At 39.7% G+C, this 27,817-nt stretch overlaps 1 protein-coding gene and 1 pseudogene across 2 annotated transcripts in view; one reads left to right on the plus strand and one right to left on the minus strand.

The window, feature by feature from the left end:
- Nucleotides 1–12,496: 12,496 nt before the first annotated feature.
- Nucleotides 12,497–27,817, plus strand: part of PATJ (PATJ crumbs cell polarity complex component) — a 415,355-nt gene continuing 400,034 nt past the window's right edge. For both annotated transcript variants that reach the window (XM_010591221.3, XM_010591223.3), the window contains exons 1-4: nucleotides 12,497–12,582; nucleotides 24,870–24,926; nucleotides 25,036–25,202; nucleotides 27,161–27,355. In XM_010591221.3, the coding sequence (XP_010589523.1) occupies nucleotides 24,905–24,926; nucleotides 25,036–25,202; nucleotides 27,161–27,355 (384 nt within the window). In that variant the 5' untranslated portion in view covers nucleotides 12,497–12,582; nucleotides 24,870–24,904. The remainder of the gene's footprint in view (nucleotides 12,583–24,869; nucleotides 24,927–25,035; nucleotides 25,203–27,160; nucleotides 27,356–27,817) is intronic.
- On the minus strand, nucleotides 23,174–24,654 carry LOC111751000 (large ribosomal subunit protein uL6-like; annotated as a pseudogene).

The following is a 27,817-nucleotide window of genomic DNA, read 5'->3' on the forward strand; positions in this document are numbered from 1 at the left end:
CTCTTGTTGTGAACTCCACGTAGTTGGTTTCCTGTGTTCCTCACTAGGAATGCTGCCAGCTTTGTCCCAAGATGGCCATGCTATGCTGGGCTGGCAGGCAGGGCACTGAGGATCCATAAATCTCTACATCTGCTGTATTCTTTCTATCACTTTTTCCACATGGAGCTTGATCTACTTCTTCAGCCTTCTGTTTGATGTTCAGCATTCCAAGGTTATCATCTGTATCTGTTTCACGAGTCTTTGTTGTAGGCGGAGGTTATGGTGCATCAGTCTAAGTCTCCTTCAGTGGCTGATTTTTGAGAAGTAGATTCCCAGGTTTTCCTTCTGAGGCACTCTGGGTGGTCTTGAACTGACAACCTTTCAGTTAGCATCTGAGCCTTTTGTACTGCCCAGGGACTTTTCTACAATACATAAATTAAAAAGAACAAAAACCTCCTCCATGAGAGTAAAGAAAATATGAAATTTTTGACTCTTGAACTTGTTGTTGTTGTTGTCAGGTGCCATCGAGTTGGTTCCTACTCATAGGAACCGTATGCACAACAGAACAAAACACTGCCCAGTCCTGTGCCATCCTTACAATCGTTGTTACACTTGAGCTCATTGTTGCAGCCACTGTGTCAATCCACCTCGTTGAGGGTCTTCCTCATTTCCACTGACCCTGTACTCTGCCAAGCATGATGTCCTTCTCCAGGGACTGATCCCTCCTGACAACCTGTCCAAAGTGTTTAAGACTCAGTCTTGTCATCCTTGCCTCTAAAGAGCATTCTGGTCACACTTCTTCCAAGACAGATTTGTTCATTGTTTTGGCATTCCATGGTGTATTCGATTTTCTTCACCAACACCACAATTCGAAGGCGTCAACTCTTCTTCAGTCTTCCTTATTTAATGTCCAGCTTTCACATGCATGTGATGTGATTGAAAATACCATGGCCTGGGTCAGGTGCACCTTAGTCTTCAAGGTGACATCTTTGTTCTTCAACACTTTGAAGAGGTCCTTGGCAGCAGATTTGTCCAATGCAATGAGTCTTTTGATTTCTCGACTGCTGCTTACATGGCTTTTGATTGTGAATCCAAGTAAAATGAAATCCTTGACAACTTCAGTCTTTTCTCCATTTGTCATGATTTTGCTTATTGGTCCAGTTGTGAGGATTTTTGTTTTCTTTATGTTGAGGTGTAATCCATACTGAAGGCTGTGGCCTTTGATCTTCATTAGTAAGTGCTTCAAGTCCTCTGCATTTTCTGCAAGCATGGTTGTGTCATCTGCATGACGCGGGTTGTTAATGAGTCTTCCTCCAATCCTGATGCCCCATTCTTCTTCATGTAGTCCAGCTTCTTGTATTACTTTTTCAGCATACAGATTAAATAGGTATGGTGAAAGAATACAACCCTGACGCACACCTTTCCTGACTTTAAACCAGTCAGTATCCCCTTGTGATACTTAGGTAGTATTAAAAATATACTTTCACTTCTTAATGCCCCATAATCTATTTTCTTGTAGCTCATTAGTATATGCTACTTTATTTCTTTACAAACATAATCCCTGATCACATGATTACCACATTGTCTAATTTTAGTAAGAGAGTTTCTTAAATCTCAATCCTAGGCATGTTTTCAACGCCAAATTGTTGTAGGTCACATGAAGAAATTCTATAGAAAATTTCTACACAGATATATAAATGATTACCTTGACTTCAGCATCATCACTATGCTTTAATTATTAGATTATATAACACATATCTATGTAATATTCTCATTTAAGACATACATGCACATTTCAGGATTGCTTAGGCATCTGTGCTAATCTTTTTTTTTTTTTTTTTTTAGATATGGCATTTCTTTTTTAAATGAAGAATGGAAAAGTACCATAAAGAAGATATTGTGGTTCTGAAATGCTTGGTGGCCTAGAATGGTAACCTGTCCAAGACTGCCTTTCTTCCTCAAAATGTTCACACGCCAATAACACCCAATCCATTTTAAGACAAGAAAGGAAAGGACTTGAATAGCGCAGCCCAAGGTGGAATTGTTCAGAAATATTAGGAAAGAGGATTACCAGTGAAGCCTGAAGCAAAGCTCCCTCTGAGATTAAAGGGCTCTTTTCATTCCTAAAATTTTAACATAAACCTAATTGCATTAACAGATAGTTCTGCCATTTTGAGGAAACCAGCCTGACCCCTTGTTTTCATGGTTAGAAGAGAAACATTAAGAAATTTAAAAAAAGAGTATTTTTCTCCAACTTTCCATTTTTATTTGACTGTGATGGGCAATTTTTTCCCCTGGTGTTAACACGAGGGCTTTATTATATTCTTTATTTTGCTTTTCTGCACAACATTTGGAATTCTACTGTATCCATGCTGTTGACTCCCAGATATTTCTGGTTTGTGTCTTCCCTTTGGTGAATTGTGCTAACTGCCTACTATCCAATTAAATTAATGTTGATTCACCATTTAATGAGGCCTTCATTATACCAAGTATATTTCATCTTGAATGTCAAATGGAAGATCTAAAACTGACTCAAGTCCTGCTTCTTCAAAAGCAAAACAAAATGAAATAAATTGGCTTTTCTCAGTTTCACCACCAATATCCCTTTTTTCAGGTTCAAAACCTGGAATCATCTTTGTCCTTAGGTTTTCTCCTTGTTCTTTTTTAATCCTTTTATCCAGTCAGCAAGAAACTGATTTTTTAAAGTGTTCATCCTTTTTTTCCATCCTGTAGTTTTACCCTATTTTAGGTATTCATCATTTGTTCCATACCTTGCAATTGTAGCTTCTTAGTTCTTTTTGATTCTAGGTCCTATCCCCAAATTCATCAATCCGTTTTGCATACTGCTTCCAGATTGATCTTTCATAACAAAAAACCTTTAATATATTGCAAATCTTATTTAAAAATATTCAGTTGTAGAAATATATATAACACATTTTTTATGTATATAACACACCATTAAAAAATATGTATATAACACAATATTTGCCATTTCAATGTTTTTTATGTGTACAATTTAGTGATAACAGTTATATTAATCATATCGTGCAAACCTTACCAATGAGTAAGAGCTCTAGAGAAGAGATGCCTGGCATATCTAGGTGGCTGGCCTAGGAGTAGGCCTGACTCCATTTTGTTTTCTGCTCCTGTTTCTGCTTTAAAACTATGACCCCTGTACTAATTTCAACAGTTTGTTGAACAGACCATGTGGCTATGCTTAACCAAGTCTAGACAAACCCAGGTTATGCTTAAACAAGTCTGGGTGAGCCCAGGGAGTGTCAACCAAGCTGAATCTTGCTGGGAGGTTCCTGATTCTGCCATATAACTATCCCTGAGAAGCAGTCATCCCTTGAATTTATTGCTTCTCACTTTGTGTTTGCTAACACCTCCCCATTCAAATATTCATTATGCTTTCAGTAAATCTCTTTGTTTAGTCACGGCTGGCCCATGACAATCAGTGGTTTGTAGTTAGGAAGTTTGACAGTCGTATAATGACATGATCACCTCCATGATGAGATTTGATATAATGTGATCACCTCCATGATACAATCTGTTGTGAGTAGCCAATCAATTGAAAGGAAGTTTCCTTGGGGATATGGCCTGCATCCAATATAAGTGGACTTTCTGGCCAGGTTCCTGGGCTTTTGCTTGCACTGGATCCTGCAGCTGGCTCCTGTTTGCCTGACCTCCGGTTCTTGGGACTTGAGCTACCAGCTCACCTGCTGTCTTGCCTACCAATCTTTGAATTTGTTGGTCTTAGCAGCCTGTGAGCCAGAGCCCTACTGTCTGACTTGCTGGTTTTGGATTTGCCAGCTCCTGTGGCTATGTAAATCAAGAGAAGCCTACAGCCTGACACATGCTCCAGCCTCTACAACTGCATGAGGCATTTCCTTGATATAAATCTCTCTTTATATATATTTACACACTTTACTGGTTTTGCTTCTCTAGAGAACCCGCACAGTGCTCCTTTAGATTGTTTGCACACGCAGATTACTTAGTATACCGAGAGGGAATGCCACATTTAAGGCCCCAGTACAGTTTTGCACTTTGATCATTGGCATACGTTTACCAAAGGAAATTTGGAGAATCAATGGCTATTTTGGGACTCATTTGACCTAGGTAAATTAATTTTTCTGTGCAGTTAATTGGAATCTAAAAGGTTCCATGTAAAACAACCACAGAAGGAAACCTATCTTAGTTGGTATTTAAAGCTTCTAAAAAGCATCAGGACAGTAAATTTGCATTCTTACTAGGCACTGTTTCTAAACAGTTCAAACAAATTAAGAAATTGCGATGTCAGAGGTCTAGAATTTCCTTGGCCATTTCTTCCACTCCTGCCTCTGACCCTGTCTCTAATCCCTTTCCACTTCTGCTTCTCCTATAGTTATTCCCTTTTACCCCCCTTACCTTTTACACTCCTGCTGAAATGCCTTTCAAAATTAACTTTACTCCCTGGTTTGAAGCTGAATTTCACACAATCCTAAAAGATTTTCACAAGCCGTGCAAAGACCCCTACAAATTTATTGAAGAATTTAAGATTTTAACAGCTACTTATCAGACAGAGCTATCTAACTTGTACAAATTAATAACCATTCTGTTAGGAAGTGGAGGTGCCCATTTGTAGATGGAAGAAGCTGGCTGGGACCATCCCCAATGGCCCATAACCTTAATCTGCCTCCTGTGTCCTAAACAAAGCTAGAACAACGTATAACAATCTTATTAAGGCCATTTCTATGGCCTTCCCTTGAAAGATTGGCTGGGCTAAAGTTCAAAATTGTAAGCAAGAAAAAGGTGAAAGCATTTTTAATTACTGGGATAGACTAGAAAAAATTTTCTCAGAACATTTTTGTTTATCACTTCCTGAAATGTTTATTAATGGCCTCCATCTGGAAGACTGTGCCATAGTCAAATGCTATCAATTAGTCTGGGAAACAGCATTTATCACTGAACTTAACAACTTGGCCTACAAATTGACTCAGACTTTGGAACAAGGAAAGCAAGCTAAACAAAAGCAATTATGCCTTCACAAGATAGATTAATGGCTTAGCAAATACAACAGTTACAACCTTTTAACCACAATAAATTTAGAGCTTATACACGGACTAGACCTAAGAACTTGCAGTCTGGATTTGTTTGTATTGCAAAAAACCCAGGCACCTTAAGAAGGATTGCATATAATAAATATATATGTGTATGTATATACGTATATATAAAATAAAATGGGCACCTCATTCTTTAACGGTCCTTCCATTAAGACCAAATGAGGGAGCTCTGAGGAACAAATAGAGGCTTTTCCAGTCGTTGCTTTAAATTCATAAGAAAAACACTGTTATCCAAATTAATAGGGACCTCTGCAAAATTTTGATTGCTCTTAGTGCTAACCTCTCTGTGATAAACTCCACATGTTTACAAAAGCCTCTACCCAGGAGCACTAAAACTTCTAAAATTATGGGTGTTACTAATCAAGAACAAATTTTCTGCCTATTGTAATTAGTATATCAAGAGCTTTTAAAAAACATCAAAAGAAGGGGGAAGAAAATCAGTAGCTACTTTAAAGTACTTTTGAATTGAAGGAACTAGTATATTTAAGGTCTGATATAAGAGACTAAGTCTCTAGCCAGAGAATGAATTAAGTGCAAAAGAAAGAAAACCAAAATCTTCAACCTTAGAGCTCAAAATCTTTGATAAATGAGTCTGGATACCCCTCCCCCCAAAACTGGGATACTGGTTTAGAGTTGATATTTAAAAACAATATATAAGCTAAATATACTAGAAGCAATTTGAAATTTCAGTGTTCACTTTGGGAATATGAGCTCCCATCTGCTCTGGGTTTTTTTCCCCCCTTCCTCTTTGGGAAAATGAGCTCCCATTTGTATTGCCTTTTTTTTCTTCTCTGGGGGAACTTTGGTTTGGTGCTTGGGTTTGTCAGAGCATCTGAGAGTCCTCCAGCTGAGGCTCTGACTAATTAATAAGTTTTATTCTAGAACCTTTTTCTCCACTGAATTGAGTCAGTCTTACCAAAAATTGCTATAAACACTTTGAGAAACTAGGTTCCCCATATGTTTGTATGTATGATATTGCTTTAATTTGGTGTTTGAGGTGGCCTCACAGACTGGTGGGTTTATGTGGGTTTCTGTCTCATTATGTTCTGAGAATTTGCCTCTGGTCTAGAGATTAATGTGTGTTTCTGTCTTGTATCAAGTTGAAGGCCATGGCTGGTGGTTCTCATCCAAAAAAAAAAAAAAAAAAAAAAACCATTGCCATCAAGCCGATTCAGACTCTTAGTGACCCTGTAGGACAGAGTAGAACTACCCCATAGAGTTTCCAAGGAGCAGCTGCTGGATTCAACCTGCCGACCCTTTGGTTAACAGCCGAACTCTTAACCACTGCGCCACCAGGGTTTCAGTGATGGTTCTCATAGGGCTCTTTAAAATCTCAGTGTACTTTTCAAATATACCAATTTATATCAAAGTTTCTCAAAGTAGCTACTGAACCTCCAAATCATAACCCGCTGCCATTGAGTTGATTCCGACTCATAGAGACCCTATAGGACAGAGTAGACCTGCCCCATATGGTTTCCGAGGAGCGCCTGGTGGAAGACAGATGCAAAAAGCAATTTTTCTTGAAGGGGAAAAGAACTGAGATGTTAGACAGCCCTTTAGGTGGTTCACACAGGGCTGTGAGTAATTACTCTAAATTACCTCTCTAAAGGATCATATATAGCATATTATGGTAACTTAGTTGCAACTATATTTCTTTTGAATGTAGCAGCCATCATCAAAACCAATAGTTTAACTGGAGAGTTTACATCATTTATTCATGGAGTTGTTTTTTTTTTTAACTACTATTCAGATGTTTAGCAGCTTGATAACCTTGGTATATTGTTGGTATATCCTAACTTCATGATATTATGTCTCAAGATTTGTGTGTGTTATATCTGAAGCTCTTTGAAAATAAGGTTAATCATCATGTTTTGAGAAATCTTTGCCTATGGTTTTTTTTAATTGACTTTATTTTGTTTTTCATTACTTTTGTAATTAATTTCCATCAGGTATTTCACTATTAAAAGTATTATTTTTGTAAGTTAATCATGGCCATATTGAGTTTTATTATTTGCAGATAAGTTCTTACTTTGCTGACTTGTTGAAAACACTTGACCAAAATAGTTCAACAAAACAATGGACTGTATTGGACTTATGAAAATGACTGTTTTTTGAATGTAAATATCACTAAGCTAAATCAAGATTTCCAGAACTCCTGTGTAGAAGCTGACAAAGTTTTCAGACTGCTGTTGATCCAAAATTACGTGGAACCAAAGTTAACTACATAAGACTGAGTAAATGAAAAGAATTACCATAAGATTTATGGGAATATTGCTGATGTTCAATGCTCTATTTTTACATATAAGAAAGCTTTTTTCCTTTTCCTACTTTCAGTATGAGAATCAGTTATTTCAGTAACTAATAACATTATGTTGGCTACAGAATATCCTATGGATTAAAAAAAAAGTTCTAACCATGCCTAGATGATTTTAAAATGATATGCCAATGTAAATTTAGAAGCCCCTTTTAAAATTCATTCCCACAACGATAGTATACATTGGACCCATGAACCAAAAGAGCTGATGCTCAAGGAAGGATAAGTACCAAAACATTAGTTGAAAACCCAGGGCTCAGATATTTCTTTCTTCGAGTCTTTTTGCCCTGGCATGAAGTAGCCAATTTAGAATATGCTGTCTGTAACTTGTCTAGTATTATGGAAAAGTTAGCAGGTGATGTTGCTGATAGTATTGAAGCCCAACATTGTCTTTCTTAACAATCATTGGTACATGTTTCAGTAATGACAGTCAGAAGGGTCTTCACTGGTCCAACAATGTCTTCATTGGTCCAACAAATCTTACTATTCACTAAATGCTAATAGAAAAATGAGTCAAAAGTCTTTTGTGTTCTGTTTGATTGGTTTATGTGAAAGGTTCTCTAAAAGGTATTTTCCAAGATTGTCCTAGCTATTGTCTTTGTATCTCAGGGCCCAGTTGATTTGTCTTTGTGAGTTCTTGTGAGTGTAGCTCCAGCTGGGTCACATTCTCTATGCTCAAGGACAGGCAATAATGACTCTGATATTATTCCCTAAATCATTCCTCAGTGTAGCCCACGCTATATGTCATTTCAAGGTTAACACTGTAGAAATAGAGGCTCCAGCTGTGGCATGGTGAAGATTTTACACTGTGCCTGGGTATTTATAAATAGCATCTGGGGTCTTAAAGGCTCACTATACTAAGCAGCCATCTGTAAGTATCTCTGAAAGACAGCAATAAAATAGAGTTCTCTTTCTTCCAACATCTTCTAATAATGCTGTTCTATTAGGAAACAGAAATCTAAGTCTATGCAGAAGAAAGCGCTCTCCCTCAAATGGTGGTTGATAATTTGATCAAAGGATTTCTTGAATACTCTTGATCAAAAGGAAGGAATGGATAAGAGCTCCAGAACAGAGGTGCCTAGCATATCTAGGGTGACTGGCCTAGGAGTGGGCCTGACTGCATTTTGTTTTGCACTCCTGCTTCTGCTTTAAAGCTATGACCCTTGTACTAATCTCAACAGTTTGCTGAACAATGTGGCTATGCTTAAACAAGTCCAGTCCAGCCCAGGCTATGCTTAGACAAGTCCAGGCAAGCCCAGGAAGGGTCAGAGAAAACAATCTTTACCAGAATGTGGCTATGCCTAGGCAGCCTGGGCAAGCCCAGGAAAGTCCAGGCAAGCCCAGGGAGGGTCAACCAATCAGAATTTTGCTGGGAGGTTCCTGATTCTGCCCTATAACTATCCCTGTGAGGCAGCCACCCACTTGCATTTGTTGGTTCTCACTTTGTATGGGCTAGTGTCTCCCCATTCAAATGCTCCTTCTGCTTTCAATAAATCTGTTTGTTTGGCTTCATCATGGATTGAATTGTGTCCTCCCAAAATATCTGTCAACTTAGCTAGGTCATGATTCCCAGTATTGCATAGTTATCTACCATTTTGTCATCTGATGTGATTTCCCTATGTGTTGTAAGTCCTATCACTATGTTGTAATAAGATGAAAGAATGGCAGTTATACAGAAAAGATCTACAAGATTAGATAGTCTCTTAAGTCAATCTCTTTTGAGATATAAAAGAGAGAAGTGAGCAGAGAGACATGGACCCTCATACCACAAAGAAAGCAGTGCCACAAGCAGAGTGTGTCCTTTGGACCTGAGGTTCCTGTACTGAGTTGCTCCCAGACCAAGGGAAGACTAATGACAAGGACTTTCCTCCAGAACTGACAGAGAGAGAAAGCCTTCCCCTGGAGCTGGTGCCCTGAATTCAGACTTCTAGTCTACTGGACTGTGGGAGAATAAACTTCTCTTTGTTAAAGCTGTCCACTTGTGGTATTTCTGTTATAGCAGCACTAGATGAGTAAGACAGACTTTAACAGAGTCTGAGAGTTTTACTCTAGGATACCAATAACTGTTACCAATTTTTTTTTATCACTAAACAGAAACTCCTGAAGCCTGAGTCCATTCCGACTTATAGTGGCCCTATAGGACAGAGTAGAACTGCCCTACAGGGCTTTCAAGGGTGTAAGTATTTATGAAAGTGGACTGCCACATCTTTTTCCTGCAGAGCAGCTAGTGGGTTCAAACTGCTTACCTTTTGGTTAGCAGCCAAGAGCTTTACCACTGCGCCAACAGGGCTTTAATAAACAGAAACACACTGTATCCTAAACAATGATTCTTTCTTTCAAATCCCTCCCTCCTGCCCCTGGCAAAGTGGTTTCCTATTTTCTTAGGGATGAAGAATAAACTTTTAATACAGTAATCTAAAGTTCCCTGTAGTATTTTTAGGTCCTCCATCATCTGTCCTGGTCCCCCATCATTTGCTACTCTTCTTGGCTGACTCCTCACTGTCCCAGTGTCTGCCATGCTTTTTCCCATCTATGTGCTGCTTCATTTATTTAGCGCTTTTTATATGTCAGGTATATGCAATGCATGTATTTCTTTATTTAACCTGAAGTGAGCACTGTTATCACAATTCTAATGATGAGAATTTGAAGGGTTATGTAACTTGCCAATGTCACATATTTTAGGAAATGGTGGAGTCAGGATTCAAGCTCAGATCTTCTGACTTCAGAGAGTGTGCTCTTAAAACTTAAGTACATCTTCATCATTCTTTGGATAAGATACTCTTCAGAATTCTCAGAGGTAGATATTGCCCAGCACAGAGTAAGCTCCTTAAAAGATGTATAAATTAAATAATTAAAAAAAAATTGATGTAAGGGCTAAAAGAAAGCTCACATTAAATTAAGGAACACAAAAATGTAGAGAAAATTAAATTAAATGTGATAGAGATGACTTTTTGCTAGGATAGTCAGGGAAGTAGTTTCTTACAAGTGAGACTAAGCCTGGCTGTGGAGGGACATAGGGACTACAGGATATTCCAGGGCAGGGAAACAGAGTGAGTTAGGTGTGGTGCGTTCCACAGATGCCGAGCAGACCTCTTTGGTCAAAGTAAGATCCTGGAGAGGTGAAGTGGGAGATAAGGTTGAAAAGTCAGAAAGAAAGAGAAGAGTTAGAATGGACTTAAATACTAAGGAGTTTGAATTTGTTTCATGATCATTTCAAAGTCACTTAAGATTTCTTAGTAAGGGGGAATATGTTAATAACTTTCATTAATGTTAGAGTAGGAAGAGATCCATTGTTTTCAAGTTGGTGTTTTGCTGCTTCCCCTACCCCACCCCAACTTGGGAAACATTTCCTCAACTTTGCCTAAGCAAACTGCAAACACTCTTTAAGACCTGTTTAAGTCCTAAGTGATCATTTCAACAAACACAATAGATCTTTCTTTCTGAAGGTTCTAGCTTAATTCTATTTGGTAATTTAAGTTTTGTATAAGGTTATTTCTTTTAATAGTTTGTTAGTTCATAAAAAGTTGGGTCCATGTTTACATTGTGGATCTTCTTGCAGGCCTAATGAGTTGTACTTCTTTAAAACAAGCAAACAACAATAACTATAAAATACAAGTGCATGATCTTACAAATGTCCTTGTGTTACGGTTGTTTTGTATTGGGCCTCCTTTTCCTTGAGAAACGACCCCATTTTATACGTCTCCTCAGAATCTGTCACAAACCAAACCTCTTGCCAGAGTCAATTCCGACTCATATCAACCCAATACGACAGAATAGACCTGTCCCACAGAGTTTCCAAGGAGCAACAAAAGGATTCAATTGCTGACCTTTTGGTTAGCAGCTGAGCTCTTAAACACTGCGCCACCAGGACTCCGAGTCTATCACCAAACCTAAAACCAAATCTGTGGCCATCGAGTCCATTCTGACTTATAGTGAGCCTACAGGACAGAGTAGAACTGCTCCATAGGGTTTCCAAGGAGCACCTGGTGGATTCAAACTGCCAACCTTTTGGTTAGTAGCCGTAGCTCCTAACCACTACACCACCAGGTTTTCACAGTGCTTAATAAATACTGCATTTATTTCATGAAAAAGGTAACTTGATTGGTTGTCTTTATTGTTAATGTGTGAACTGTATTTAAACAAAGTCAAATGTCTGTTGTCAACATTCTAAAGTGAATTCAAGAGTGAAATAATGCCATTGTGGGTTTTACAAAGATCTTTCTCAAAGTCAAACTACAGTATCAAGAATATAAATGTTAAAATGTATAGCGAAATCAACACTGGACTTAGTGTGGGTCCCAAACCTTGGACAAATCAGTTAAGCTATTGGATGCACATTTCTTCACAGACTAAATGAGATAATGTATAAGAAAGCACTTGGGAAACCTTGGTTGCCTAGTGTTTCAGAGCTACATTCCTTAATCTAAAGGTTGGCAGTTCGAATCCACCAGGCGCTCATTGGTAAACCCTGTGAGGTGGTTATACTCTGTCCTATAGGGTCGCTATGAGTGAAACCCACTCGATGGCAACTGGTTTGGCTTTTTTTTCTTTTGGCATACGTAGGCACTCCAATAGATTCCAACTAGATGAGAAGAAAAGAATCACCGAACCACGCCTTTTGTCTTCTGTTTACTCTCCTTGGACTATTTCATGTTGCATCAGGGAGTATGGAAAACACAACGGAGGGATGTGAGAAAGGGAAAAGAAAGGGGCAAAAGAACAACAGGGGACTGAGCAGATTTGACCAAGTAATTTTAACAATGTCTTCCTTTAATTTCCTTCATCTTGGGTCTTGCTATCAGTCCAGCTATTCCGTAGCACTTCTGTCTGACCTAACTGCCCCCCATTCGTCGTCTCATCTGCCCACTCTGCCCCCACATTTCGCCTTTTCTAGGGTCTCGGTCTAAGTCTCTTTAACGCTCCCTTTCCTAACAGAACTTGACCTGCAGAAAGCAAAGATGCCAAACGCCCATACCTCCTCGGGTCAGCCTCCTGCGGCCCCAAATTCCCTCTCCCGCCCCACCCCCGCCACCCCGGCGCCCCGCCCCGGGTGGGGAGGGTCAGTGCGAGGGGAGGGCCTGCCAGGTGAGGCGCGGTCACCCTGGGCCTTTCACTTCCGCCCAGGTGAGGGAGGGCCAACGCCGATCCGTCCGCCTCGGGCTCCCACCCGCGCCTCCGCAGGACCAGGTAAAGTGTGGGCTCCCGACTCCCCCTCCTGCGTCCGGAGCCTGCCTTCTCTGTTCAGACAGCGCCCTCCGCCCGATCCGAGGGAGCTGGAAAGGGAGGCGAAGAGCGCCGCCGGGGCGCTCGCCCGGGGCAGGGGGGTGCGGGGCACTTGTGCCGTGCGTCAGCCCTGGGCCTGGCGGCCGGACAGGGGTGTCTGCCCTTCAGTGTCGGGCCATGTGATCCCACAGTGGCCCCAGTGCTCCCTGCAGGGCTCGCCGGAGGCCTCCGGCCGCGGAGCCGCAAAGCCTCGGTAGGCCCTGCCAGTCTTCAAATCTCGGCCCGCTGTTGTTCCGGGAGTGGCACGGATCCGATTTTGCGCCCAGATAGGTGCCTACGCTTCGCCCCAAGAGCTGGGCAGAGTTTTTCCCTCAACTGGTGATAGTGGGAGGAGTGAATAGGTGGTGTCCTGCCTCGGGGGCCCGGAGAAGGAGAGAGTGGCCAGTCCCGCCTGACGGGCGACTTGGCCCGGTCTCGACGGTCGCCCAGTCGTCACGTCGCCGAGGTTTCCAGGTCAGCGTCAGGCCGGCCAGGGCTCTGGTAGCCTCACTTGGTAGATGGGGAAGATTTGGAGGAAAACGCTCTGGCCCCTAGCTTTTGGGGGAAGTTCCTGGATTCTTGCTTTAAGTCAAGCTCTAGGAAAGCATTTTCAGATCCATCCCACACTGCGGAGCGCCCCGCCCCTCCTGCAAGCCTAGCAGGCGGAATTAATCTCCCTCTGGAGTGCTCGTTTAGCATTGTGTCCTATCGCCAGATGGCTCTTATCACTTTGAATTCGAATGGGTTGTTTACTGGTTTGTCACTGCCGTTGAGTAGGTTATCCCTTCAGGACCTTATTTCTCTAGGTTGTTTTTCAGTTGCATTTACGGTCTGGCTATTGGTAGGTGCTCAACAAGTGTTTCTTAAATGAATGAAGAAGCCTTCTGAAGACCTAGAGGAAAAGGAAATCTCAGTTCCACGGATGGTGATTCTACCATATTCTATGCCGTTTAAGCTCTTTTTGACTGTCAATTTGACAATGTCAAATCATTTGCACACATGTTTTTTTGAAGGAAAGCTTGGGAGGTTTGGGGCTGAAAACTCACGTTGGTCCATGTTGCGACACCAGAAAATGTTAGGTGAGGTCATGACTTTTCGCCAGAAGGAGCATGAACAGCCTTTATAAATATTAAAAAATTTTTTAATAATTAGAAAGTTAGAAAACTGTTGTTAGTTGCCTTTCAGCGGGCTCCGACTCCCAACCACCTTATATATAACAGAAGGAAATGTTTCCAGTCCTGTGCCATCTTCACCATCACTGGTCTGTATGAGTCCATTGTTAGAAAGTTAGGAGGTGCTTAATGTGACATAATTTGTAAACTGGACTGTAAAGAGATTTGCCCTTACTTGTTTAGATCCTGTTTATGGTCATACAAGGAGCCCTGCCACCAGGTCAGTGATTAAGCACTTGCCACTAACCAAAAAGTTGGTGGTTTGGACTCACAGTGGCTCTGCAGAAGAAAAGATCTGGCAATCTGCTCCCGTGAAGATTTCAGCCTGTGGGGTAGTTCTCCTCTGTCACGTAGGGCCCCTATGAGTCTGAATCATCTGGACAACATACAGCAATTGTTCTGATGTCAAGCCCATGTTATATGATAATTGCTGTTGTTAGCGGATTGCCTGGTCTTTTCTGTGGAGCCACTGGTGAGTTCAAACCACTGACCTTTTGGTTCACAGCCAAGTGCTTAATTATTGTGTCTCTAGGGCTCCTTATCAGAATAATAGTCTCTTTTAAAGTTGGATAGAAATTGTTTTAAACCCTCATTTATGTTTAAAGATAAGTTCAAATCACGTACTTATTACTGTTTTTGTAACATGTATTTCTAAGTATAAAACTAATATGTATTCATTGTAAAAAATTGGAGAAGCCTTAAAAAACGGAGCTAACAGAGTATGTGTGCCTTCCACCCACCATTTGGTAACCACTAATAACATTGTACTGTATTTTCTTTCAGTTAGTATTCTTACAATTAAAAAGAAAAATTTGTGTATTTTCCCATAGTGAGTTCATGTTTGGAACCCTACGATTCTGAGACAGTGGCGCTCATCATTTAGTTATCCTTGCAATTGTGTTTTTACTTAAAAGCATTTAATAATTATTTTTAAACTTAACAGTCTGCATTTATTTGCTAACACTCCAATAGCTCTGTTAAAGTTTAACAAAATGCATTAGGGTGGGGAAGTCAAAATGGGGTCTAATTTATTCAGGTAAAATTTTTCTTATTTTGGTAGTAAAGTTTTTTTGTTAAACCAAAGACTGTTCTACCCTAATGTTTGAGATTGCTTGACCTTTGCTGTTTTTTCTTATGTAAGGACTTTTGCATAGATTTGGATGCCCTTTTTTAAAGCCCTTGTTTTAACTCTGGTATATATGGAAATTTACTGCCTGTTATACCAATTCTTTAGCCAGTGGGATAGATCAATGCTGAAAATGTACCTTCCACTTATTTTTAATGTGTGCACAATTGTGCAGTCTCTAGAATTTTGAGACTTGGAACATTTGACTCTGTTTCTCCATTTTCCTGAGTTTTTGGGAGGTTTAAATGAAATAATGTTTAAGATGTGTTTTGTAAACGGTAAACCATTATTCTCCCACTTTTTTCTTCTTCACTGTGATGTGTAATTGTGATAAAATTATGGAGTTGTGCTATTTTTATCAGGAGGAGCTCAAGTTAGTGAGTGTTCTCACTCTGATAATTACTTGGATAAGAGCTGCCGTCAAGTGGGCCCCTGAATCATGGCGACCCCATGTACAAGGGAATGAAACGTTGCCTGGTCCTGTGCCATCCCCATGACCAGTTGCGGATCAGACCGCTGTGATCCATAGGGTTTTCATGATTTTTCCGAAAGTAGATTGCCAGGCTATTCTTCTTAGTTTGTCTTAGCTGAATGCTCTGCTGAACTGTTCAGTATCCTAGCAATGTGCAAGCTCCACTGACAGACGGGTGGTGGCTGTGCTTGAGGTGCATTGGCTGTTGTATTGAACTTGGGTCTCCTGTGTTGAAGGTAAGAATTTTACCACTGACCCATACCGAAAACTAGTTGATTGATTTTCACGGCAAATGAAGGTTTTTGGAAAAAGGCGAAGAGGAAGAAGGGTGATAAACTTGTTTTGACTGTCAGAAGCCTTCCAAAAATGGTATGATGACTATAATTTCTGTAGAGGACTTTAGGACACACAGACTGCAGTGTGGGGAAAATTGAACAAAATATTTGTAGTGGAAACTAATCATTGCTGAAGTGTAGATGCCCAGGTCTTTTCAATGGCAGACTGGCCAGACAATCAGAGATCCATGAGGATGGCAGTTGCTCAGATTGGTTCTTGTGTTGTTCATTGAAGAAAATCGCCACCAACAGGAATATAAGCCACAAAGCTGGCCAAGTTACAGGTGGAGTATTGATAATCACCGATTAATTTCAAATAGTTCGATGACAAAATTAGTCTTTAGCTAATTTAATTATTCTGAAGACCTGACTCAATTTTCAGTTTTGATTTTTAGTTTTAACATGGTTATCTTTTAGCTTCGATTTCAACACTGTCCTCAATGTTCAGCATCAAATGGACTCAAATATTGCCTATAAAACCAAAAACCAAACCCAGTGCCGTTGAGTCGATTACAACTCATAGCGACCCTATAGCACAGAGTAGAACTGCCCTGTAGAGTTTCCAAGGAGCGCCTGGCGGATTCAAACTGCTGACCCTTTCGTCTGCAGCCATAGCACTCAACCACTACGCCACCAGGGTTTCCCAAATATTGCCTGTTGCTTAGGCAGATAGTCCCAAAATGTCAACTTGGCTTTGGGATTTATATATCTGTTTCCAAATTCCAGGGATGTAGAACTTTGACAGCAGCCAGATATATGTTGTGGTACTTGCATGCTGTTGAGTTGATTCTGACTCAAAATGGCCCTAAGCGACAGAGTAGAACTACCTCATAAGGCTTCCTAGGATGTAATCTTCAAGGGTGCAGATCACCAGGTCTTTTCTCCTGCGGAGCCTCTGGTAGGTTCTAGGTGCTGGCTTTTTGATCAGCAGCTGAGTGCTTAACCATCGCAGCACCATGGCTTCTCAGCCAACTATAAAGCAGCCAGAAAATACAGAAGTTTAGAAAAGGCCTTCGTCACTTGATAAAAAGGCAAGGCTGGGACCCTGTTTTGAATCTATATTTGCATGGCAACAAATGTTTTTGGAGTCTAGGTGGAGAGCCACCATTGATCTTTGGCTGAGAGAGTTTGTTTCCCATTTAATCAGTAGCTCATAAATGCTGAGCTTTGGGGGCAAAGGCGTGATAATGAGACACATCCTGAGCTTTGCTCTCCAAAGGAAGCATAGAAACTTAAAGCCCTTCGTGGACTTCAGTTTTTAAATAACTTCTGAAATCATGACTTCATTTACACTTAATAGCTCTCTGATTCTTCAGACTCACTGATTCCATTGAGCTCTGGGGACTTCACATTGGGGAGTTATGTGCAGTCTAATTGTGATCTGCCCAGTTCACATGCACAGTTAGAGGCTGCATGCCTATACTTTCTTAAATTGCCAGTGACGTTCTTCTCCCAAATTTTCAAGATAGAAGCATCAAGATTTCTTGTTAAATCAGTGGCAAGATATATTCTTGTGAGCTGCTGGGAGTCTGAAAAGTGTGTTCATTAGGGTACTTAATTCTCCTAAATTCTTGATCTGAGGATGTTAATAAATCCTTTCAGTAAATTTGAATTAAATTAAATTTCTATCACTGCATCAGCTTTTTTCAAATATTCCATCGGTATGTGATGGCTAAGGACATGCATATTAAAAAAAGAAAGGCACAATGTTATAATAATTTCCTTCCATCAAATCATCCAGTGAACCAGACATGAAAAATTCACGGCACAACTCTCTTAATAAACGATGGAGTGGAAGCTGCTGAGCATAATAAACTTCCCAGTCTCTGGAGACTGTACAACATGAGGGCAGTGGCACACTGTGGCACTTTAATGTCTAGGCTATGACCGATTGATTGTAGGTAGGCGATGACAAATTAGACTCAGCTTTACCATGTGTAAACAAACTTGAAATTCCTTGCTGTAAGCTGGTTTAGTTTTTTCTTGTTGCTATTGAGTCAGCTCTGACTTGTGGTGACCCCACATACAACAGAAAAAAACATTGCCCAGTCCTGTACCATCTTCATGATCGTTTGTATACTTGAGTCCATCGTTGTGGCCACTGTGTATTTTGGGTGCCTACCAGCCTACGGGACTCATTTTCCAGCACTATTGGACAATATTCTGTTGTGAGCTATAGGATTTTCATTGGCTAATTTTTGGAAGTAGATCACCAGGCCTTTCTTCCTAGTCTTAGTCTGAAAGCTCCACTGAAACTTGTCCACTGTGGCTGATGCTGCTGGTATTGAAATACCAGTGGCATAGCTTCCAACATCATAATTATTCCAAGTGCTGCATGCTGGATGTCCAGTGATAACAGTTACTTGTTTTTCTTCCCTTTCTCTTCTCGTATGCTCTTAGGGTTTTAGTCTACTTCCCTAGATATTATCTAACACTGTGGAATTGTAGTTATTTTCCAGATCTGGTTTGTGAACATTGTTTAGCTTTTGTTAAATATGAGTCAGAAGGTTAGAAGGCCAACCAGTTTTTAAGTATCCTTCTCTTTCCATTGGGAGGAGTCCCTCTCCCTTTCTACTGGGAGGCGTACCTGGGTGGTGCAAGTGGTTAAACACTCAGCTACTAACTGAAAGGTTTGCGGTTTGAGTTCACCCAGAGGCACTTCAGAAGAAAGGCCTGGCGACCTATTTCCGAAAGATCACAGCTATGGAAGATAGTTCTACTCTGGGAGACATATAAGGTTGCCACGTGTTGGAATCAACTCAACAGCCACTGGTTTTATTTTGTTTTGTTTTTTCCATTGGGATACTCTATCACCATGATTTCTAAGACATACAAGGAGACCTATTGGGAGGTAGGAAGATGACAATAAAACTTTATTTTTTAGTTTTTACCTTACTCGCGTGAAGTTTCTATTTATATATATATATACATACTTTTTTTTTAGTGTACATGGCATCTTAGTTCAGTAGTACATGCTTATAATTATAAAAAATACATTGTGGTGAGTAGTCAGCATATTTTCACTGATGGGAATATGTGTTTAAAAAAGTTGGGAGACTTAACGTTACTTATCTATATACCATTATCAGAATTGCCTTTTTAAAATAGAAATCTGGACTCAATACTCCCCTACTTGAAAGCCTTTAATTACTTCCTGTTACCTACAGGATAAAGGCCAGTCTACTTAGCGTTATTTACAAGTGCCCACTTAAAGTAGTCTGTCTAAACCTATGCTTCTCAAATTATCAGTGGCGAAAGATCAGATTTTTCCCTCCAGTCTTTCAGGGACCAGTATTTTTGTAAACTATTAGAAAATGAAATTTAAAATAGATACAAAATATAAGGTCAGATGTTTTATTACTAAGTGTAATAGACATCATGTTACTCTGCTATATTGCTATGAAGGTTTCTAAATGCTTATTCTCAAATTCTGTGCTTACCCCTTTGTGGATCGGACATCAAGTTCACAGTGTATGCTTGGAGTAACACTGATCTAAACTACTCTTTCACCCTTTCTGCTACTTCTGGAGGCCATATATTGGGCCATGTGCGTTTCAAGGTGTGAGCAAATGGTTTGTGCTCGACGGCTAACCTAAAGATTGGCAGTTCAAACCTACCCAGCAGTACTGTGGAAGACAAGTCTTGGTGATCTGCTTCCAGTAAGATTATAGCCAAGAAAACCCTATGGAACAGTTCTACTCCCTGATGCATGGGATCGCATGAGTCAGAATTGATGGTAACCAACAACAACAGAGCTAGTTACTGTTCCCACAGCAAGTTATGTGTTTCTACCCATATGCAGTGGTTCTCAAATTGTCATCTTTGAGCCAACAGCATCAGGATCACCTGGGAACTTGTTAAAAATGCAGATTCTCATGGCCCAAGCCAGACCTCTGAATCAGAAAGCCCTGGTGGCGCAGTGGTTAAAGTGCTCGACAGCCAACCTTAAAGTCAGCAGTTCGAACCCACTAACTGCTCTGTGGAGGAAGATGTGGCAATCTGCTTCCCTAAATAAAGATTCACTGCCTTGGAAACCCTATGGGGCAGATTTACCCTGTCCAAAGATGTGGCAGCCTGCTTCTGTAAAGATTTACAGCATTGGAAACCCTATGGGGCAGTTCTACCCTGTCCTTTAGGGTCACTATAGGTCAGAAATGACTCCATGGCGACAGGTTTGGTTTGGTTTTAGGGGCCAGCAGTCTGTTTTAAACCTTCCAGGTGATTCTGAAGGAGCCATGGTGGTGCAGTGGTTAAAGCACTCACCTGCTAACCCAGAGCTCGGCGGTTCAAAACCACCAGCGGCTTCACTGGAGAAAGATGTGGCAGTCTGCTTCTGTAAGGATTTACAGCCTCGGAAACCCTATGGGGTCGCTGTGAGTCGGAATTAATTCAATGGCAGTGGGTTTGGTTTGGTTTAGGTGATTCTGGTGCAAGCTGATGTTTGAGAACCACTGACCTAGTGTTAGCCCTGTATGTCTTTCAGACTGGGACACTTTTGAAAACGAATGGAGTACTATTAATAATGCTGGCTAAACTGGGACTGTTTGGGTAAATCAGGACAGTCACCCACATTTACTGGAATGCTCATCCCTGTCCTTTTTCTTTTATTAAGAGGAAGATTTCAGCATTCCTAAACTTTCCTAGGAAACCCTGGTGGCGTAGTGGTTAAGTGCTACGGCTGCTAACCAAAGGGTCAGCAGTTCGAATCCGCCAGGTGTTCCTTGGAGACTCTATGGGGCAGTTCTACTGTGTCCTATAGGGTTGCTATGAGTCGGAATCAACTCGGTGGCACTGGGTTTGGTTTTTTGGTTTGGTAAGCTTTCCTAGGCAGTGTTAGTCACTCTCACTTCAGGATTTCTCTTGGCACGTGGAACATGCCTCTGCTGTTGTGTGTACACGCCTTACAGTATAATTATTGCATTGCGTTATTGTTCTCTTGCTCTGTATCTCTCTTGCTCTCTCTCATTAGGTCATGTTACCCATCGCCTTTTTGCTGCTTTTATTATTTTTTAAATGATACAATTAATACATGCTTTTTAAATAAAATGCAAATGTTACTGAAATCTGTAAGGTCAAATGTCTAATTTTATCTCTCCATTCTGTCTTCTACTTCCTAGAAGTAATCACTATTACTAAGTTGACTGTATCTTTCTAAAGATCTTAACCAATACCAGACTTTACTAATGAGTCATAAGCTATCTATAGCAGCCGGGCACAGACAGGCATTCTTTCCTGGTGAAGCCAAGCTAGCAGATGCAGCTTCCAAATATGTCCCTTTCTTCCACCAAAGACCAAACCCATTGCTTTCAAGTTGATTCCTACTCATATTGACCCTGTAGGACAGAGTAGAGCTACCCCATAGGATTTCCAAGGCTGTAAAACTTTAAGGAAGCAAATTGCCACATCTTTCTTCTGCAGAGTGGCTGATGGGTTCAAATCACCAACGTTTCAGTTAGCGGCCGAGTGCTTAACCACTTGCACCACCCGGGCTCCGCCTTTCTTCCACATTATCAGCCTGCTTAAAATACCTAGTTGCATATGGATTCACATAAAATCATTTATGAATGTATTTCTGACAGTCTTTGACTGCAGTTTTAAAATTCAACCTTAGCGTGCATTTTTTGTTTTGGATTAGCAGAAAAGTTCTGGTGGGAATCCCCAGTTTTACACTTTGGTAGTTACACAAACAGAAAATGTCTGTGTCATTATCTCCCATTTTCTAGCCAGCCATACCCCATAAATCCATAAATTCCAGGATTATTTACAAAAAGCAATTAAGACAGACCAGGTATATCCTGACATTTTAAAACAAGGGACTCTGTTATCTATTAAAAACCATTGGCATGTTTGCAAGGTGGTCTGGTATCACATGGAATCCCAAGCAGAAGGAATGAGCCACCTCCTTGCTTGCTGTTAACTGTTTCCTTCTGTTTATGGTTCCATACATTCAGACCTACTTGATTATTCTAATGACTGATTCCTATTGATAGCAATTAGTTTTGCTGTTAAAAACAACACTATGGTAAATATCCTTGTGCATAGATCTTTGTGCCCTTTCATAAGTATTTCTTTAGGAGAGACATCCGGAAGTAGATATTCTGGTTAAAAGAGAATGTAATTTAAAATATTGAGAGGTATTGCTGAAGTGTCCTCTAAAAAAGTTGGGCAAATTTATATTCCCACCTGCTTCTCCATAACATCAGGAGTATAGGCTATTACTAATTAAAAAATAATGCCAATCCGAAAAAGACGGCATCTCATTGCTTCAGCTTGCATTCTTTGATTCAGAGAGGCTGATGTATTAATGACCCCAAAGCTGCTCTTACTGATCGTTCGGGTTTATACTGCTATAGAAAAGGACAGTGTCATTGTGACTGCCCGTCTGTTGTTCATAGCTACCTGTCAGTGGGTGGTCATAAGAGCTGCACAGTCAGACTTATTTCTATGATGCTGTGTTCAGCAGTTCTTCTGGTAGTTTTCATTGAATCCGGTGAACGTTTGGATGGAAGACGTGGACTTTTTTGTCAGTGCTGATGACATCTCTTCCTTTTTTTTTTTTAATTGTGATAAGAATATATATAGCAAAACATTTGCCATTCGAACAGCTTTAATGTGCAATTCAGTGATATTTAATTATTTCCGTCATGTTTCACAACTAGCACTACTATCCGTTCTTTATTGGTTTTTAATATGCTTTCTTGCTTAATGACCTTGAATTGGAAGATAAAGATCTCATTCAGCCGCTGATCCAGGGTTGAAATAAGAGAATTTTAATTGTGTAATACTCGTGTTTCTTTTCTTTTTTTTTTAATTGTGCTTTAGGTGAAAGTTTACAGCTTGAGTTAATTTCTCATCCAAAAAGTTATACACATATTGTTTTGTGACATTAGTTGTGATCTCTGCAATGTAACAGCACACTCCACTTTTCCATCCCAGGTTCCCTGTGTCTGTTCAACCCATGCCTGTCCCTTCCTGCCTTCTCATCCTACCTCTGGACAGGAGCTGCCCATTTGGTCTCATGTATCTGATTGAACTAAGAAGCACACTCCTCATGTGTATTATTTTTTGTTTTATAGTCCTGTCTAATCTTTGTCTGAAGAGTGGGCTTTGGGAATGGTTTTAGTTCTGGGTTAACAGAGCATCTGGGGGTCATAGTTTCGGTGGTTCTTCCAGTCTCTGTCAGACCAGTAAGTCTTGTTTTTTTCCATGACTTTGAGTGCTGCTCTGCACTTGTCTCCTGCTCCTTCCAAGACACTTCGTTGTGTTCCTTGTCAGGGAGGTCGTTGGTGGTAGCCAGGCACCATCTAGTTCTTCTGGTCTCAAGCTGATGTAGTCTCTGGTTTATGTGGACCTTTAGTCTCTTAGGCTAAAATTTTCCTTGTGTCTTTGGTGTTTTTCATTCTCCTTTGCTCTGAGTGGGTTGAGACCAGTTGATGCCTCTTAGATGACTGCTTCCAAGCTTTTAAGACCCCAGACACCACTCATCAAAGTGGAATGCAGAACATTTTCTTAATAAACTTTGTCATGCCAGTTGACCTAGGTGTCCCCCAAAACTATGGTCCCTAGGTCCCAGCCCCAGCTATTCTGTCCCTTGAAGTGTTTGGATGTGTTCAGGAAACTTCTTAGCTTTTGCTTTGGTCCGGTTGTGCTGACTTTCTCTGTATTGTGTGTTGTCCTTCCCTTCACTGAAGATAATCCTCGTCTGCTATCTAGTTAGTGAATTCCCCTTCTTCTCCCTCCTACCCTCGTAACCATCAAAGAATGCTTTCTTCTGGTTTAAACCTTTTCTTGGTTTCTTATAATAGTGGTCTCATACAATATTTATCCATTTGTGACTGACTAATTTTACTCAGCATATATTTTTTGAATAGGTGAATTTTATTGCAATTTAAAAATATTACCCATAGGTCTTAGGAATCGTCTGGCCTTGTTTCCATAGCTAGACAACTCTTAGATTGTACTCATCAGCCTGTTGAATGGTTCCTTTTTCAGAGACATAGATACCATCCCCAAATTTTCAGATTTCCTTTTTTTTCTTTTTAAACTATTGTGGCTTGCTGAATTTGATACAAGTTCCGTGTTGTTTCCTTTAAGAATTAACTCATCTTTCTGGGCTTGAGATGCTGAATAAACAACACCTGGCCTCATCCAAATGCTGTGGATGTATTTTTCACCCAAGAAGTTTTGGATTTCAACAAGAGACCTACTCTGCTGAGTAATGACGTTGATGGGGAAGTGAGCATATGCAGACCTCATCTTGTAACGAAAGCCCAATATAACACCCTTGAGCATGTTCTGTAGGTGACTTCAGATAGTGCAAAGTATAGCCAGTTCTTTCCTATTTCCCCACCATTTGTCAAAGAGAAGTCTCTTTTTTTTCTTTGCGAGGAGACTGAGTTCTGTAATGATGTGATTGAAGTTCCTCTGCAAGGTTCCTCTGGGGCCCTTCACAGTAACTGTGTGTCCCTTCAGGGTGATGTCGACATTTTCTGGAATGTCGACAGTCTGATTCCTGAGAATGGTCTTCATTCTCACAGTACATGTGGCAAAGAGAACAGCATGATATTTTTGAGGTTCATCCATGTTGTGTGTCTCAGTAATTTACTTTTTTCATTTTATTTCTACTGTTCCATTACATTTACACTCCATAATTTGTTCATCTATTATTAGACATTTGGGGTTTTCTTGTTTGGAGCTTTTATAAAGATGTTTTGCACATTGACGCACAGACCTTTTTGTGGGCATATATTTTTATTTCTCTTGGATAAGTATTTAGGAGTGAAATTGCTGGGTTATATAGTAAGTGCATTTTAACTTTATAAGAAACAATTTTCTAAAGTGGTGTGTTGTTTTACATTCATGTTAGCAATCTCTGAGAGTTCCAATTGCATCATTACCAACACTTAGCATTGTCTATTTTGGTTTTCAAATTTTAGCCGTTTTAGTGGGTATGTAGTGAAAGCTCATTGTGGTTTTAATTTGAGTTTCCCTGAGTGGGATCTTTTGATGAAGAATGTGCTTGAGGTTTTGCTTAATTTTTCTGCAGGACTTGATATGCATATACACTAATGGAAATTAATCTCTTATATTTTTAAACTTTTGTTTAGGTTTCTTTAAAAGTGATTGAAGAGAATAACTCAAAATGCCAGAAAATCCTGCCCCAGGTACAATAGATGTATAATTCTATCATCAGTAGAGTAATTTATTAATGACACAAGAATGGAATATAAGATGGGACTTATATTTTATTCTGATTATTCCTCTTCAACCAAGATAAAATCCAGGTCCTGCAGGTTCTCGAGCGCCTGAAAATGAAATTGCAGGAGAAGGGTGACACGTCACAGAATGAGAAGCTGTCTACATTTTATGAGACTCTAAGGAGTCCTCTCTTCAACCAGATACTCACACTTCAGCAGTCCATCAAGCAACTGAAGGGGCAAGTAAGTTGCTCTTCAGAGTTTTGCACATTGATTTATTCCAAGGAAGAAACAAAGATAAAAGGAGATTGAGACAGAGGCAAATTGTCTTTAAGTACTCTTAGTTCAGCAAAGAGAGCAGATTGAGACTTATGACCTGTGGATAGCATTGGCATAGCTAGTTTAAAAATGGTGATACTAATATGTTTTGTGTTTGGCTTTGGAATACAGTTTTTGTACTTATTTAAGTATGGAAAGGTAGAAGCTTTGAAAATTCTCAGTGTTTCCTTAAAATTTATAAAACAGTGCTTAGCTTAACTATATTTTCTTCATAAAATCAAGAAGAAATGGTCATACCCTTATAGCACGTTATTTTTTCCTCTGTTAGTAATTATCAAGTATTTATCGTTTTGCATCATGACTATTCTAAGCTCTTGGTAAGCAGCGTACCTGGTGTTTTAATATTTATCAGCATTTCCTCCACTACATGAAGCATAGTGCCTGGACTTCAATAGGCTCTTAATGCATAGTTGTTGAATTAAATGACACATAGCATCTCTACTTGCAAATCATTAGTTTAGTTCTCATGGGCGCTGTGTTTTGGGGTCAAGAATGGATGGCAAATTGGTTTTAAAATAATGTATCCTGGAAACCAAACTTGAATAATAGCTATTTTCTTTATATATTAACTTCGGGCAGAATCAAAATTTGGGAAAAAATGTTTTTACTGATAAGCCAAAATTCCTGCTCCATAAGTATTTAATGAGTAATTTGTTCACAACTAATTTAGGATTAAATGCTGCACATATATCTTTCTGTCAATTTCTTTTTTTAGACCAAAATTTAGTACCGTGATTTTAAGAATGTGTTCCATATTGCAACAGTGAATGCTGTTGGTAGCAATTGAAATTGAGAAAAATCAGTGCAACTCTATCACTATTATTAGAGTAACCCCTCCAGCATAATGACAATCCATTATATTTTACAGTTTGCAGTTTTTATGTACATGATCATATTTCATCCATATAAAATCCTTGTACCCAGTAGATGTTGATTTTTCTTTCAGGTTCTGGTGACATTTGTTTTTAATGTTACCTTTATATTCAACTGTGTGTTGACAGTTATCAGCCAAATGATAATTAAAAAATTAACCTCTTTTCTCTTGTTCTCCGTAATTACATGATTCTCCTTTTGTACTAATGTTTCTGCCACTCACTTGCTATGTAATCATGAGTAGGTTACCTAAAATCCATGTGCCTCAGTTTTCACATTCACAAAATAGGAGAAGAGTATTTCATAGGTCTGGGCAAGGATTAAATGAGATAATACAAGAAAGAACCTTGGCATAGTGCCTGGCTCATAGCAAGCACTCAGTAAATACTGTTAATTGTTGTCATATACTACCTGTGTATGTTTTGTGGCTCTACACTTGAAAATGTATGGATAAATGCAAAAGAACTCAGTGTCTTACATTCATGTTTATATGTCTGGACATATATGTCTATGAAGTATATTGAGATACTATCTCTAAAAGTATCTCTACATATTAATTTGGGGTAGCAGTAGTTTTGTGTGCCCTTGAGTTGATTCCGACTCATAGCGACCCTATATGACAGGGTAGAACTGCCTCATAGGGTTTCTTAGTCTGTAATCCTTATGGGAACAGATCTCCAGGTCTTTTCTCCTGCAGAGCCACTGGAGGGTTTGAACCACCCACCTTAAGCAGCTGAGTGCTTAATCAGTGCTCCACCAGGGCTGCTTGGGGCAGTAGTAGAAGGCAGGAAACGAACAAATTTTAAGCTACCAAACATTTTGTTTAAACACACAGATTCATATATTTGTATCTTATTTCTTCCACATGTGGATCTTTAACATGCAAATTACACATGTAATAGGAAAAATATAGTATTTAATAAATAGAAACATTAAGCTTTTCTATATGTTTCTGTTGATGATTCTCTTTATGTTTTTCTCTCCAACAGCTCAGTCATATACCCTCAGATTGTACAGCCAACTTTGATTTTTCTAGAAAAGGGTTACTGGTGTTTACAGATGGTTCCATTACTAATGGGAATGCCCACAGGCCCTCGAATAACTTAGCTGTATCTGGGTTATTTCCTTGGACCCCTAAGCTGGGAAATGAAGACTTCAACTCAATTATTCAACAGATGGCTCAGGTAAAGTTATATCTTGTCATAGGAATATTTAGCTTCATTTCTCTTGTTATAGGTTAAAAAAGAAACCCATACTTCTTTGCCTTAAAATGTATTACTATGTGTTTTGTTTGCTTGTGTTTTTATATTGTTAGGAATTAATGCTATTTTCTAACCTGTGTGTTGGAAATTTATTGGCTTAAAATTAAAGAAAGCGTCCGTGTTCATGGCAAGGAGAGTTTTTTGATGACGATTCCAATTTGAAACACGTCTGCACTTGTAATGAAGGAGGTTCTTACTGGTTTCGATCACTGGAGGAAAATTGTATATAATTTCTCTACCAGAAGCGATGAAACTGTTGAAACTATTTTTAATTTTACATCAAAATAAAATTAATGAGAGCCAGGCTTAATATGGAGCCTCTGGTCATGCAGTGGTTATAGCTAGGCTGCTAACCAAAAGGTCGGCAGTTCAAATCCACCAGCT

Source organism: Loxodonta africana, chromosome 3 (assembly GCF_030014295.1).
Source record: "Loxodonta africana isolate mLoxAfr1 chromosome 3, mLoxAfr1.hap2, whole genome shotgun sequence".
NCBI lineage: Eukaryota > Metazoa > Chordata > Mammalia > Proboscidea > Elephantidae > Loxodonta > Loxodonta africana.